Source organism: Hermetia illucens, chromosome 2 (assembly GCF_905115235.1).
Source record: "Hermetia illucens chromosome 2, iHerIll2.2.curated.20191125, whole genome shotgun sequence".
NCBI lineage: Eukaryota > Metazoa > Arthropoda > Insecta > Diptera > Stratiomyidae > Hermetia > Hermetia illucens.
The window spans coordinates 3370222-3387250 of record NC_051850.1 but is presented as its reverse complement, the minus strand read 5'-3'; the positions used below and the strand labels follow the sequence as shown (position 1 = coordinate 3387250).

The following is a 17029-nucleotide window of genomic DNA, read 5'->3' as shown; positions in this document are numbered from 1 at the left end:
GCCGAATGCACTTTTAGTGACTTACAAAGCCAAGCGCAAAATGAAAAGTAACGAATGCTTTGACGGGTGTGTGTCAAAATGCTGCCAACTTAGAAAAAAAATTTAATTATCGGTTAACCCGCGCAATTTAAATTGCAAGTAAATCTTACTTTTTGGACACAGTTGTATGCCTCAAAACAATTCTTGGGGAATGGGTTCTCAGGCCTGATATTTGCGGTTGGCCCCCTGTAGGAGTTTTGTGACTCTCCTGGGCTGAAGCGTATAGTTCCGTCCTACAACTCGGGCAGCGTACTCCTTAGTTGCGGCAGAGACTCTAGTTAGGTCTTGCATTCATCAATATGAATGCTAAGCCTGCACTCAGTATAAACTGATACCATAGCGCCAGTCACAGTGAACCCATGTCCAAACAGGGATCATGGGATAAGGCCGACATACTAAGTTCGCAGATAAAACCACCGGGACTTAACTACCACGATCTCAGAAAAGTAGCTGATCGTTTTGTTCGCTGCCTCTGTCCTGGGAGCAGCGTGGCCGAAATGGCTACAGGTGGTATTTGTTCCTTTATGTATAATCGCAAGCATGACAATTCTCAAACAAAATAAAAAATGAGCAACAAAATCATCGGCAATCATTCTGATACTCATACGGTGCTCGTCACTCAAAAACATCTTTTCTTAATCATGTCGTGAGTGCCATTACTCGTTTTATCAAGTTTTACAAACAAAATTGATGGCCTATCGCTGCTCCAATAAACGCTCTATGATTCTCCAGGACGAGGCGTTTCGGCAGGTGTTCACAGTAGAAACGACCTGCCCTTTTAAACGGCCGACTACTGATTATTTTCAACCTTCCTGACATCCCCCTCCTCCGATAGTGCAGACGCAGATCGCTTCTGATCCGCCGAAGATGTGTTCCACTGTTCCATTTTTGTGATTCACACATTGATGACCCCGTTAAGGTAACGATATGCTTTTAATATGTGAAACAGTGACTGCTATGATACCGGCAAGGGCAAACTCCCGGCTACCTCAGAATAAGACGGGTCTGTAGTTTCCGCGTATCGAGAGTGAATCCCGGAACACCCGAATTACAATTGATGTGGCGCGGTTCGACAAAATTAGACAGCCAAACATGTCGATTCTAAACCATGTGGCAGACATATTAGAGGCCCCCTCACTGAAAGCGAAAATACCAGGCTCTTAAGTAGAGGCTTCTCTGGAGGACCAGACATGTCACAGTTCTTATGGCGCCTCCATTGTATCACCGACAACTTTCCTAATCAAATCATAGTGGCTACAGCATCTCCCACCGAATGTCTCGTTGTTGCTGTTGAAAGGGCAAGGGTGCTGTAATTTTACACCCGTCACTGACCATGTCACTGGTGATACCAGCACTGGTGTCAGCTGACTGTTGAAGAATTTAGACGGCTTCTTAATCGGCTAGTCCCCTCAGTTTCAAACGCCCCCACTGTTGCTAATCGATGGACAAGGTGGTGGCCTGACTTTCGATCGATGCCAGTTCATAAATATCAGTCAAACCATGCTGATAACTAGCAAGCTTTGAAATGTGTGTCTAATAAACCCATGTTTTCAACGTCATAAATGTCAATCAAAACTATCAACAAAAATAAAATAAATGCGGGATACAAAAGTTGCTTGTGGAATTACTCTAGAATGGTTATACGAATCGATTCGCGAGCTTCAGAGGTAATCCTTAATATAAAACAACACCACCTTAAACCACAATTTTTCCCCATTCCAGAATCGCCCATTCTCAAGCCCATAAAAAGTTTTTAGCAGCTCGTCTTATACAGAAGACCTTTCGTGGATATTTGGTTCGAAAATCAATCAAAATCTGTCATGAAACAGCCATTACAATTCAAAAGAATTATCGACGGTATCGGGCACGTCAACAGTTTTTCGAGCTCCTCGAGCAAACTATACGTGACCAATTTTGTCAGCACTTCAACCATGAAGCTACCAACATCCAAAAAATATATCGCGGATTTTATTCCCGAAAATATATCAATGATTTCATGAAATTACGTCAAACTCAGAGACAGGCGGCAAAGGATCTGATACTTTGTGTTGCCCATAAGTTGCATCATTTACTAAGGACAAAACAGATTCCTGGGATATATTCACTCCGGAATAGTAAGTAAGTGAAAGGTTCTCAAGCTTCAATAAGGAGCATGACCCAAATATGTCAGCTATAAATTAAAAAAAATCTTCTTATTCCTGCTCCTTTTGAATGGTCTATTACGAGCTAAATTTAATTTCGGCTCCAACGTCTATGAATTCTTTTCCGGGGATTTATTTTTTCTTAATTTCTTCCTCTGGTCCATGAACGTTAGATAATGGAACGTCAAGTGTCACGTGGCAGACCCTGCCTCAGATGGAGCGATGTCTTAGGCCAGGACGCCAGACAGCTTTTAGGGATATCAAATTGATGGACGTCAGCGCAAAACCGAGATGTCCGGACTTCCTTACTAAGGCAGCCACTATCACTTCCCTAGAAAACTTCGATTTGGGAGAATGGCCTTTTTCCACCCCCTCGTTAGGTCTACCCGTGGTACTTTGTCTGAAAACTGCATTAATATCGAACCTATTTTTTCATTATTGGTTTATTGACTCCAGATTAGGTTAGGGTTTTTGTTATTAATTCCTTGATTGAGGCAATGACAAACGAAAATCATCCCTTAGGGACCGTACAGAGTCTACTGCTTCCAGCTAAGCATCCAATTACTACGCTACCAAATCGACGTTCAAAATATACACAAATCGGGTAAACATGCCGCAGTCATTTACAACCCTCGGAAACTAATGTTTCGTGAAGAATTACAACTACTTCTCGACTGCTACGAGCGCTGCTAGAGAAAGATATATCGCTGGAAGAAGGAAGCTGCTGGAGTCGAGATGGCTATCGGATCAGATATCGACTGTTTCAGGCACCGTTGTCAATCAGCTTTAGGCAGCACAGAAACCACTGGAATAAGGAGAGGAAAAGTACGATGAACTCAACTTCTTCCTTCTCTGATGGATGAATCAGATTCTACCACAAAAATCTGAAGACTCCCTTGCAAACAACACATCACCTCTTCGAAGAATGACAAAACTCTCAGACAAGTTAGACTTTCAGTTTCGTCTAGGTCAAAAGGATCAGACGCTGCCTCACGTTCTGTGGACCACACCCGTAGAAGTATGTTGATTCTCAGTTGCCCTAGTCCACCGTAGTTTTCAGACTTAGGACTCCCTCAATTCTTAAACATTTATTTTCAGGCCACACTTGGTCCTTTGTCTACTGGCTGGCAATAGATGTAAATAATGAACATAGAACCAAGTCATATGTCCAATGTATGTCTAAACCCACTGCTTACCGACGAAGTCCAATGAACACTTATAAGAATACCCTCAATGAACTTGAAGCCATCTATGGACATGCAGGACCTGTGATCCCAAACGACCATCGACCAACCACCAACACTTCTCTTCGCACTCGTGAATATATCTCGTATGGTCGAATAACCTAAGAAGGAAAATTATGAAGAGACAAGAAGGCACTTTCGAAGCAAATTTCGCTCTTTTGAAAACGGGTATTTGCCGGTTATCTGCCTAAAAGCCCACCCATCAAGCGCCTCGCTGATCGCCATTACTTTAGAGATTACGCCGAGAACATCGTCAAAACGCATACCAATCAAATGGGAAATTCCCCGATTAGGTCAATGAAAAAGAACTTCACATTCAGGTTGCAAAAGGTCCATCGTTGCTGAAAGACACTTATCCTTAATACCCAATCAGAAACTACAAAACTTATCAAGCCCCTCCCACCAGCAATGAAAGGCAGAAAATTCTAATCAGGCCACCAGTAGTAGCAGGCCAAAGCAGAATATCGTTATTTATCAGAGGCACTACTGGGAGTCCTATGGACCAGTTGAAACGGACAGTGAGAGAGGAACGGAGGCCCCCAAAAATTCCGTCGTAGCCAAACAAAGCCATGACCTGTACCCTCAGTCCTCAATTATACTACGTCTGCCAGAACGCTTTTTACCGGGCCAATTCGAACACGGTAAGGTAGATGCAATAGAAAGCGGCAGCCGCAAAGAGATGAAAAGGTGCTTACTCCTTGCTGCTATTTGAATATTAGCAGGTCAATAAGTATGGGGTCCTAAAGGCTGCCATCATCTCTCGTTTCACCTACTCACCGGATGCACACCATCGAGTTCGGAGGCAGACATCCGTCTCAGCTTCTAGGCCACATTTGGTTAGTTACTAACTCTGCGAGTTAAATAGTTGGGTTTGCTACCGCAACACATAGTACCGATCAAGAACCACACGAGCTCGCCACTGTCGTCGAAGAGGCATACGAAGTGGGTCCGAGTGTCTGCACGACTTCACTCGCATTTTCACGGTCTACGACACCGTCCTTTGGCCGAGGGTCCACCAGCACCACACTAAATCCGTTAGCCTCCGAGTTCACCGCCCTGCGGTTGGCTATTGTTCAGCTTACGTCACTCACTAGGCATGCACTTCAAGAGCCTAGGGACACCACTGATCTCCTGCGAGGCCATTCTCGAGGACGTCATAAACGCGCGCACGCTCCGTTACCCCTGGGCCGGATCTGCTCACGGGTTACTGCTGGTACCACGAAAAGGTTCTCTTGCCGTGTGCCGCAGACAGCCTTACAGTTTTACTGTTCAATCTTCCTCCTCTATTTAATGACTACCGCCATAGAAAAGACGCCACCCATAGAAAAAACGGCTCTACGTTTCGGTTCGCAGCACTAAAACTAGCTTCTCGGTGGGCTCCGGTTCTGCCCTCTCCATCCTTCTGAGGTCTCGTCGCTAAGGCTCTTCGGAAAAAACCAGCATCCTGCAAGCAGCTAATGGCACACCTATTACCACTTATGACACTCAACAGCTATCCTTGGACCCCGGATTACGCCGACCTCTTCAATGGCCTTTCATCATCACTGAAATCCAGACCGCTATTTTAAAACTGCTTTTCCACCAGATGAAATGGCCTCTATTGACTTCCCGCTACACCACCAAACCATTACCACCGGCAACCAATCTTCTCACGCCCTTGCCGCTTCGTCGATGAACGACTCACCACGGCAAAGAAGGAATTCAACTCTTGTTAGAGTGCGGCGTTATCTGACCATCATTGAGTCAATGGCTCAGCCTTCTCAGCCATGGTTCCCACGGAGGAGGGTGGTTGGCGCGCCACTCAAGACGCCAATGACTCGGTGTTCTCCGTCATCGATCTTCAGTGGCCATTTTATTAAATACCTGTCGTCTCGGAAGACATATGCAAGACTGCAGTAACCACACCGTTCGACCTGTTCGAGCTTTTGGGCATGCCGCGTGGGCTTCGGAGTGCAGTCCAAATGATGCAACGCACCGTAAACTATCTGCTCCGGAAGCTGCCGTTTGTCCGGCATTCTAGTGTTTTAGATAATCATGACAACCAGTAGCTTCTTGACGAACCCCATATTTCGAAGTTACAGCCCAATTAGAGTGAATGCTAAGTTGGCCTACTAGAGGTTAACTTTCTCGGCTATCACGAGGTTTTCGCCCATCCGTGTCAAAAACAAAACCCATTTCGCAGTTCTCCAAGCTAGTGAACTCTTCACAACTTAGACACTTCACGAGCTTCTCAAGGGCTGTTCCACGAAGGAAGATGCATTAAATTGAGCCTTTATGCCGAGTCTGGATTTGAACGATGCAACCAGAGTATCCTTGCAGTCGCCATTTTGGCATTCTTGCCACCCACGGAATCCTTAGCACTTTTCTTAAGGAAACTATCGGAGTCCCAACGATGGTACTCTACCTACGACCGCGAGCTTCTAGCAGTCATAGCAGGTATAAGGTTTTTTCAACGCCAAAACTCCTATTGGTCTTGACGCAACGTTCAGACAAGACCCCATCGCGTCAGAGCAGGCAACTTGACTTCATCAGTCGCGTTGGCCCCAGGCAGTCCCACAACGGGACATCAAGCCCTTCACCGTCGTCAGAGCTCTATTCGACCACTGGATTTCAATCTTCTAGCTTCCGCTCGAGGTTACCTCCAACCAAGGGAAACAGCTTGAGCCAGGCCTCATTGCTGAACTTGCTCAACCCGTTGGAGCTCACCATAACCACACACCGTCGTCCCATCTGCATCCATGCATGCGCTGGACATTTAGAGGCGCGCTTAGAGGCAATCTGGAAACACCTTGGCGCCAGGCACCTCCTACAGTACTGCTCGGCATGAGTACAACCTTCAAGGAAAATATGCAGGCTTCACTGGCTGCGATGGAATTCGGCACATCGTTGCGTATCCCGGGTGAATTCTTTGGACCACAGGGTACTTCTGGTGCAGTCCACACGTTTTAATAGCCAACTTACGCCGACTATTCAAAGCGATTCGCCCTGTGCTGTCTGACAGGCAAGCAACTACGTCTTCCACCACATAAACGCCATTGAAAAGCTTCTGGAGCAGCCGTACACTGGTCCACACCGTATAATAAAGAGAGTCGACTGCCGCACCTTCGTCATAGAGAGGTCGTCAATCACGTTCCGAAAGACGCCATAAGATCTGGCTAACTACGGAATAATGGAAGGGGATGGGTGAACGGAAGGATTGAAGGCTATATTGAACGCTGCGAGGGATGGTGGGCTTGACGCGCTCGAGCTTTGATACCCTGCGAAAAACCCGGAAGTTCAGCATAGTGTCCACCATGACAATTATTATTGGGTAGGTCAGGGAAGCGGAAAATACGGCAGATCATAGTATTTTTGGAAGTACCGCATCACAATGAACCGAACGGTGAACCCCGAGTACCAGGCGACCCCCAGTTTTAACTTGCCTCATCTCGCCCAAAGAAGGCTCTGTCAACTTATTCTCCCCGGTAAAATAAAGGTCATGGCAGCCAACTATGATATTAAGAAGTTAAAAACCTAAAACATAAAAGAAAACAACAGCACTTCGATCATGAAGATTCAACCCTGAGCTCTTTGATGGAGAACCTGAGTCTAGACTCAGATATTCTACGGTACTCGGCAAGGACATCGTAAAATGAAGGTAACATCGGGGGCGGCGGTTCCTTGGTCTGAACCTTTAGAACGCCTTATACCATAAGTTGATAAACCGCATCTGGTCAGATACGATCGCAGTTATGCCAAAATATATAGTGAGATAGACTGCCAAAATGAGCCGGAGTAGAATCCAATTGACCAATTTTAATCTCAAAATTTCTTGAAAAAATTATTTGTTTTTCGAAAAAGGCAAGGCCTAAAATTCTATTTCCCAATTTGTCTGCATTATGCGTTAAAATAGTCGCAACATTAATTTCAACGTCTGTCAATAGATACCCTTGCATCGACTGATAACTCTGCAGAGTTTTTAGCCGCTGTATGTCATGCTGATCTCATAATACAAACCTGTGACAAAATTTCATTGACGAAGGAAATCAACGAACATCGCCGCCCATCTATACGATATATAAATACTGTAATGAGCGTACAAAAACTCCAAGCCGTTAGCACCAGTTCTCGACTCGATGACTATCGGAGTGACTTTGCGCTGCCATCTTCCATTTTTCCGGAAAACGAACTACAACCTGTGGTTCTTGAAGTTTTAGTCGGCTTCCAACATTCGCCTCATTTACTCGTCTCTTTTCCCAACTCTGATATCGTCCAAAAGGTAGCTGATTGTCTTAAACACGATAGTTGTCGACAGCTACAGACAGCCAGATAGCTGGCGACAATAAGCTCTTACAGCTCCTCAGATAAATGTACCCACTCACAAGATCGGCTATCACCGACGGTGCGCAACATTTAGAGTGGCTGGACCTGCTAACCCCTAACGTGAGCAGACTATTGAAGGTGCCCTTAGACTCTAGGCTATCTCGACAAACAGTCAATATTCGCAGACCAGCTTGTTTCCTCGGAGTCTTCCGTCTCCGCTATTGGTATCCTCAAACAGCACCCTTTATCGGTATCCCTTGTAGACGTCGAAACATTGGCAAAGGAACTAGTAGTGCTTTGTGTCTCTAAGTCCCAGTTGGTCGCTTTGGTCAGGTAGTGGATCGAAATTCAGGTCCATGCCTCAGCCAGAGCAGCAGCAGCGAGGATGGCTAAACCGAGAGGTCCTCCAAACTCTTCGGCAGCCAACCTATACTGGTGCTGGTATTATCGTCGTATGGCTCGCAGGCACAGAAATGGAGAGCCGTTGCTCCTTCAGCAGCAGCAACCAGTGAAATTGGTAACGCCGCCTCTGACTTAGTCGGTAGAGGTCGGCTTTACTATTCTCGCAGAAAACCGCCTGAATGTATTCAATAGTCCTATCAAGTTCCTGATCTATACAGATTCCGCTATTTCGCTGCTTCCTAAGTCTGTAGTAATCAAGAGGAAGCAAATCCAATGCAAGCTTCGTCGATCGGCACTTTAGGTGCACCCACGATGATTACGGGGGACTACAACGTCCACACACCTAGTAGTTCCAGTCGCAGGCGTGGTATCGGCCATCATCGGCGATGACTTTTTGTCCCCATTGACATCAAAGGTAAGAAGTTTCGGGATTCTTTGACTGGACTTGCTTTGTAGGGAACCATTGAAGCTATTTCCATTCACAGTTTGTTAGACCTTCGGGAGAACTCGGAACTCATTGCGCTGCTATCCTAGATAATTTCAAGTACGTCTGCTCTATACAGAATGCAACTATTCCGCTTTCGGTACCTACGAGTGCAACATAAGATTCACAAAACCGGCTCCCTGATGCTTGAGCGCACAAGCAGGCTCGTCGGACTCCGGTTTGAAGCCACCAAGAAGTAATTTAGTGATTTATAGGAACTAGGTATCGTTTGACCGTGACCAGTACGCTTCCACGACGCTGAGTAATTAACCGTTGCCCACCATAGAAGATTTGTTACAGGAGGTGGGAGGCAGGACCTTTTCTCTCATCGATTCTTCCAAGACCTTCTACCGGACCCCGATCGCAGAAAAGGACATGATAAAAACGGCGACCATAACTCCATTTAGCCTCCTCCAATCACCGAATCACCTAATAGCTCCAATGCACCATCTCCTATGAAACTGTATGTTCACATGGTGAAATTTGGAGGACATATCCATAGCTTCGAATGAGTAAGATCACCATCTTCGCCATTTACGGCAGCTTCTGTCCGAACAAATGCGTATTGGACAGGAACGAGGTGAAGTATCAAGTCAAGTATCAGACTTCGTTCGCGAAAGATCCAAATCATCGATGATTTTACAAGGCACAAGGCAACTGCCGAGCTTTCTCGATTTCCAGAACTGCTTAGTTTTTACCGCCGCTACATTCCGAAGGGTGCTAGCATATTAGGTCCTCTGAACGAGATTCTCGAAGAACTAACCACCAAGGGTAACAAGTCCACGCTAGTCGGAATGCAAGAATTAGAAGTTCCAATCCTAAGGAACAAGAAAACTCTCGCCGACACAACTTCAATCTCGTTCTTGTTATCAAATGCCACTCTAGTCTTGGGAATGGACACATGTAATACCGTCATCGACGCCTCACGGGATCAGGGATTTCCCAATGAAACCTGTCGCCCTCTTTTTTCCCCTTTTGAACAGCGAGGAACGTTCGTCCTACGACGAAGCTGGACGCTATTCCCGCTGCCATTAATCATTTTTAACACTTTATGGATGGCGGCTCTTTCATGGTTATCACCGAACATCGACTACTGGAATACGAAATACAACCATGCTTGGATAAGATTTCACCCGATAAGAACTTTAGTTAGACTTCATCCTACAGAGCAAGTAGTCTTCTACTTCATGAAAAGGATGGACATCGCGGTAGCAGAAGCCTTCTCGCACATGTGTACTGTCACTATGCCTTGAATATTGGATACAGGAACTGTCGTTAAAGCTCAAGCGAGCGACTAGAAAATCCATCATCTGGTTGTATACCCTCCCACCCCCCGCTGTCCCTTCGACGACTGGACATTTATGGCCACGGCATTCTGAGCTTTTGACATGCTTCATAACTGGATCCTAATGTGAGAGCCTCAGTTTGCCTGCATTCCCAGAAGTACGTTGCATAGGTACGTCTGGTCGGATATGCGAAAAGATGCCAATGCTCCAAAGTTAATCGTTAATACCGCAGCGCCTTGGGACCCCTTGTTGTGGCAATTCGACATAATTAAGCGACAAGCCCAGGGGATGCAATATTGCTTAACCGTTACGGACTGATTTTCCAGGTGGCTGCAACTGCCGCAAACGTCCTGTACACACAGTGGGTTCGCCACTCACGCTCGCGTTGGACCAAGGCGCGCAGTTCGAATCATCGATTTTCACTGAATTGGCCAACTGTATGGCTTATCGGCGCCAACTGGATCTGAACAACATCGTAGAACCACGATACAGTATGGTTGTTACTAACAGTCCTTCTTGGCCTCCAAACAGCCTTCAAGAAGTATCTTAAAACTTCATCAGTCGAGAGTCCCAAGTAAATTTTGATCCTTGACAGAATACAAAGAGTTGAATCTTTCGTCCTATGTGGAAAGCTTATGCCACTTTGTTCAGCTTATGAAGCCTACGCATCCAAGTATATCGGGTCCCAGAAATTATTCCTTTTTAAGGTTTTGCGGAGTTGTTCCTTTACGCTTTTTAATCAGGTCCACTCAATACGGAAACCACTGGAGCAGCCTTATACAGGCTGCATAGAATCATTTGGGGCATCAACGACCGCATGTTGATTATCAACATTAATAGCCAACTGTGTATCTACTCCACCCTTACTATCGCCAAAGCTAATAATTGGAGAATAAAAGAAGCGCATCCTTCGAAACCTACTTCTCTCAAACTTCGCTTGCCCAAAAATTGAACGCTTTCTCCGAGCTCTGAATTAGGATTTTGAATTTCATGTTCTAGGCCGCCACCTTAAAAATGTTTCGAATATGCAGGTCCCAAAAAACCTAACAAATTCCTATTTGCAGCTGCTTATCCAAAGTTGAAGAACTACTGGCCTCTCTTCGTTTCAAAGAATACAATGAGCAGGTTCGAAAAGAACGATCCGCTTATAAACAAAGCCTTGCCGTCCTCGCAACTGCTCGAAAAGATGGAAAAATCAAGCTGAATGTCCCGTTCGGCACACCTTGTAGGAAATTCTATCAAAAGAGTTCTCCCAAGGAAATGCATCAGATGCTGGACAAATTTGATGACAGACCTCCGAGAGGTGAGTACCAGGTTATTTGCTACAGTTTCTGTAGAGATAAAAGCGTCTTCCTCAAAGTGAGCTCAATGAATCCTGTCTTCATTTTCAGTTCGTCCAAAAATTGTTCCTATCTCCGCCATTACAGTACCTGATGATGGTTTGTATGCCAAAGTTGTATCCTCTATGGAACGCTGCAATATTGTAAAATTTGACGACATGTCTGTTTGTCCAAATGTGCGCCCTGATAAGATTGAACAGTTCTGCAGTGAAATGACCAATATTTGTGAAAGTCAACGACTCTACGCTTGAAGGATTCTTTTTTGTGTGTTCTCGTCCTTAGTTATCAAAGATTATGAAGTCACCCAAGCAAGCTATGATAATAAATTATTAGTGCAATGACCGTCGTTTTAATTTTTCAAAAGTAATTCTGTCATATTTTTTTTTCTGGATTCGTCCTTGCATATTTAATCGTAATCAGTCCAAGGCTCCTTTCCTGGTTTCGTGGCAGATATTTTATACTAGTAGGGTCATCAACTCTATAGTAGTCTTCAACTAGTGAATCAGTTGGCACAGTTCTTTCCAATTTTAGACGCGGTTCTTATTTTTATCCGTCAAGAGGTTCCTCGGACTACGACTGTTGATAATTGATGTACCTCTTTGATGAAGCAGAGTACATTGAGCATACCTTCGTACTTACCACTGACTATTCTTACCTTTGTGTTCCAACCCTCAGCAAAATGTTCCCCAGAATTTGTATTCCTTCTCAAAATCCCTTGCTCATGATACTCTAGAATCATGGCCATACTTAGGTGCTCTGCCTCCCTCGACGATTACCTACTTTGTCGAGATAAGGAATCTCAGTAAGAAGGGTCCTCTACGGAACCAGAAGTGAAACCAGAAGCTAAGCGGTAATCAAAATCCCAAACCAAGGTGCGACTACCGTGCCGAAAGCTGAGTGGTCACCGAGGTTAAGATGTGGCCATGAACGGTGAACTCTAGGTACCGGCCGTCTCCAGTTTCAACTAGCCTTGTCTGTAATTTGTCGAGATCGACTAATTTTCCCCAAATAAAGCGTAAAATAAACTTCAATCATAACAATCCAACCCTGAGCTCATCGAAAACCTGAATATAGACTCAGTTTCTGCAATTATTCAAGTCCGAGTCAATCCAATTGGGACCCAGTCTATAACAGGGGCGCCAAAGCAGTTCCCATCTAACAGCACCCCTGACCCCAGGCTGCAGTCGGCCTCACCTGCTGAGGTTAAAGTATTTCCTTCGAGTAAGCACCTGTTTTGGGACAGCAAACAGCTTCCGGGCAAATCACCTTCGAGCAAACTGCATTCAGGCAAAACAATGCCTCCGAGCAAACCACAACCCAAGGTTGTGCCAGATAGCTGGACTACAAAACTGATAACAACACCCACCGCGTTTGTTCAAAAGGTCGACTGCAGAAGGTGCTCAAGGACTCATTCGGCGAAGCGCTCGTCAACTCTGAGATCTCTACCGATGCCAAAGTCTGTAAAAGAAACAGTACCGGAAAAGTCTAGTCTCCAGGGCAAACCAAAGAGGGAACGGACTTCTGAAGATCCCAACTCTTCGACCCAAATGACTGCAAAGAAGGCTCGGCCAGCAATGGCCAAGCCTTCATTTGCAGCCAAGGCTACCGAAGTTGTCGATGAAACTCCTACTAGCTGTTAGCTATCCTCGCAAGAGATTAAACATCGTTTTGAGTCGGTAGGTGTGTACTGTAAAATGTTTCGGCTAAACTTTGCCGAAGAAAGCCTAAGGAAAAGCCGGACATCCCAGCCTCAACAGTGTCACAGGCGACCCAAATGACACCCAAACACAAAGTCGCCGACCTTCGCTCAAGTAAAAGAGTGAGAGACAAGGAGGGGGAAGCTTTGGCGAATCAACAGGCCCCAAAAAGGAAAAAAAGGGGTCTTGACCAGTCCAACAAAGGGAACTAAAAGTTCAGAAGGGCCCAAAGTACCAAAAGTAGGAAAGTCGGCTAGCGAACCGAAACTAAAAGAAAATAAGAACGATGGTTGGACTAAGGTCGTGAATAAAAAAAGAAATAAGAAACCAAAGGTGCGAATTCGCCCGGAGGCAATTGTAATCTCAAGCAGAGGACATCTAACATATGCGGAGATACTGAAGAAGGTGAAATCTGACCTCGACCTAAAAGACCTAGGCGGAAATGTTAGCAAAATCCGGAGGACCCAGAAAGGTGATCTCATGTTTGAGCTGAAAAAATCCAGCGTGGGTAAAACTGACGACTTTCGTAACCAAGTTTTAAACTCACTTGGGGAGAATATTGCGGTTCGTTCCCAAAAACATGAGATCTATATTCGGTGCAAGGATCTCGATGAGGTAACATCCAGAAAAGAAATCTGCACTGCCTTGAAGGAACAATTCAAGTTGGAGGATTTCTGGGAAGAATCCATCGTGAGCCTAAGAAAGGCTTATGGCGGTACTCAAACGGCCACAATGCGACTGCCAGTGGAGTCAGCGCAGAAGTTGTTGGCCGTGGGGAGGGTTCGGATTGGATGGGTTGTTTGCCGACTAAGGGAACAGAGCTCCTTAAAAAGGTGCTTCAATTGCCTAATGTTTGGACACTTCGCGAAGGCATGCACTAGCGGCATCGATCGGTCCGATCGGTGTCGAAGATGTGGGGAAAAAGGACATATTGCCAAGGAGTGCAATAGAGACCCCAAATGCATTTTGTGCGAAGAAAAGGAGGGAAGGGATAACCGGCATATTGCCGGAAGTGGGAAATGCCCAGAATTTAGGAAGGCGTTAACTGCAGTGAAAAAATGAGGTTAATACAAATAAACCTTAATCATTGCAGGGTCGCACAAGATTTGCTTGCGCAGACCACTTACGAATCCGCAATGGAGATTGCTATCATCAGTGAACCGAACAGAAATCTTGACGGTAGTGTATGAGTCACAAATTCGACTGGTGGAGCGGCGATATGGGCGTGCGGTCGTCAAGCCATACAATATAGCATGGGTCAGGCGGCTAGAGGCTTTGTGTGGGCAAAAATAAGCGGTATATTCATGTATAGCTGTTACGCCCCACCGAGCCTCACACTGCCCGAGTTTGAAGAACTGTTAGACGATCTTGTTCACGATGCAAAGGGACGGAGTCCAAAGGTGATAGCCGGTGACTTTAATGCGTGGGCTATCGAGTGGGGCAGCAAAGAGACTAACGCAAGGGGGCGGTGCTTATTAGAAGCATTCGCCCAGTTGGATGTGGTTCTGGCCAACGAAGGCGATATAAACACTTATCGGAAAGGGGGAACTGGGTCAATTGTAGATCTGACTTTTATCAGCCCTGCGTTAGTACGTGACATGTCCTGGCAAGTTAGTGAGGACTTCACGTACAGCGACCACTAGGCAATCACCTTTGAACTAAGGATGGAGCCACAAGGCAGGAGACCCGCACCCCGGAAGCCGAAATCCAGAGGAACACCAGGATGGTCTGCCAAAGCGATGGATGAGCAGACATTCATGGAGGTGTGGCTAGACTTGCCTAGCAAAGCAGGCACCTCCACGGATAGAGCCCTCCATGTCACACAGAGCATCTCTAAAGCATGTGACGCGTCGATGCCTAGGAGATGTTCATTCCCCACTAGAAGACCCAATTATTGGTGGAATAGTGAACTTGCCAATCTTCGATCGATTTGCCACAGAGCCAGACGAACGGCTCAGAGGGCAATAGGTAGGATCGATCAGGGGCAAAAAGAGCATGCCTATAGGGAAGCTCGCAAGAACCTGAAGCTCGCCATCCAGCGGAGTAAGAGGGAATGTTTTAAGGGGCTCTGTTCGGAAGCGGACATAAATCCGTGGGGTAGCGCCTATAAAATCGTGACAGGACGATTCAGAGGCCGATCGTCTCCGCAGATCACGTGCCCTATGCTCTTGTTGAAAATAATCCCAGCAAGTGGGGGGTGCTGACACCTTCCAGCGCCCCCTGAATGTGACGCCGATTCCACCAGTCAGCAGGGACGAGCTGCTAGACATCTGCAGTCGAATAGGCGACAGTAAAGCCCCGGGTCTTGACGGCATTCCGAATAAGGCTCTCAAACTTGCCGTCAAAAGTAGACCGGATATGTTCGCGGAGCTGTTTGAAACGTGCATGTCGGAGGGTATTTTTCCTGCACCATGGAAGCGGCAGAAGCTGGTACTGTTGCCTAAGGCTGGCAAACCTCCAGGTGAACCGTCCTCCTATAGACCCATATGTCTTCTAGACATTTTGGGGAAAATGTTGGAGCGGGTCATTTATAATAGATTACTTCCAGTCGTCGAGAGCCAAGGGGGCCTTTCAGATAGGCAGTATGGGTTCCGGAAAGCCAGATCAACCATCGATGCCATCAAAATGGTTACTGGCTTGGCCGAAAGTGCAATTCACGGAAGGGGTTGTACCAGCAAATATTGCGTGGTGGTGACCCTAGATGTGAGGAATGCACTTAACTCGGCCAATTGGAACCTTATACGAAAGTCTCTGGCGACGATTGGTGTTCCCACCTACCTCGCCGCTATTATCGATAGCTACTTGAAAGAGCGGACACTCTGGTACGATACCGATGACGGATCCAAAGAGTACGTTGTCTCCGCGGGTGTCCCCCAGGGCTCTGTACTGGGCCCACTACTGTGGAACATCATGTATAATGATGTGCTCAACCTTCCGATTCCGGAGGAGGCTACGGTGGTGGGTTACGCCGATGATATAGCACTGGTTGTGGTTGCAAAGCATCTCGAGGATGCTGAGTTGTACTCAAGCGAAGCAATCAGTGTTATTAAGGCTTGGTTAGAGAGTGCTGGACTGGCACTCGCGGAGGAAAAGACGGAAGCGGTCCTCATCACTAAGCGCCGCAAAAGAAATTACGCCTGCATTAGAATCGGGAATCGTATCATCACTTCCAAGCCGGCCATCAAATACTTGGGGGTGATGATAGACGGAGGACTTAATTTTAAGCAGCACATAGAGCATACTTGTAAACGAGCATCCACCACGAGTATTTCTCTGGCAAGGATGATGCCGAACGTAGGAGGCCCGCGGCATACTTGCAGGCTGCTCATAGCCAGGGTGGTGAGCTCTATCATGCTGTATGCAGTCCCAGTTTGGGGAAAAACACTGCAGGTTTTAGGCAATACACATAAACTGAGTGCGGTCTACAGAAGAACATCCCTAAGGGTGTGTTCTGCCTTCAGGACCGTCTCAGACGATGCAGTGTTCGCCATCTCGGGAATGATGCCGATTGAAATCCTGGCAACCGAAATGATGAACATTTATAACACCAGGTCCATCTCTCCCTTATCTCAGGTTAAACAAGCCGAAAGGGAGAGATCCATAAGCAGGTGGCAACAGCGATGGGACCAGTCAGAAAAGGGTCGTTGAACTTACAGGTTGATCCCTTCCATCGGGGAGTGGCTGGAGAGAAAGCATGGGGAGATCAATTATAATCTCACCCAGTTTCTCACCGGCCATGGAGGATACCGTCAATACCTGTACAGGTTTAAATTGGACACCTCGCCTAATTGTCCAAACTGCGGGGTCCCAGAGGACCCGCGCACGTTTTCTTCCAGTGTCCTAGGTTCGTGGAAGAAAGGAGGAACCTGGAGGAAACTCTAGGTGAAGTGCTATCACCGGAAAATTTTGTCCGAGGAATGGTAGCCTGTCAGGAAGACTGGGATGCGATCAATTCCATGATCGCAGTAATCCAGGAAAAACTGCGAAAAACAGAAGAAGTGAGGAAGACGCGATTACGAACTCCGCGGGTAGACGGAAGGAGACCTAGCTAAAGTAAGCTAACTCCGCCCCGTGATGTAATACCTAAAGGTGGT

At 46.4% G+C, this 17029-nt stretch overlaps 1 protein-coding gene across 1 annotated transcript; it reads left to right on the top strand.

The window, feature by feature from the left end:
* The first annotated feature begins 1583 nt into the window (after positions 1-1583).
* LOC119650289 lies at positions 1584-11545 on the top strand. Its single transcript, XM_038052919.1, has 4 exons — positions 1584-1706; positions 1762-2157; positions 10963-11201; positions 11290-11545. Exons 1-4 carry the CDS (start codon positions 1636-1638, stop codon positions 11487-11489), a joined length of 906 nt encoding a protein of 301 aa, XP_037908847.1. The 5' UTR covers positions 1584-1635; the 3' UTR covers positions 11490-11545.
* Positions 11546-17029: the final 5484 nt, after the last annotated feature.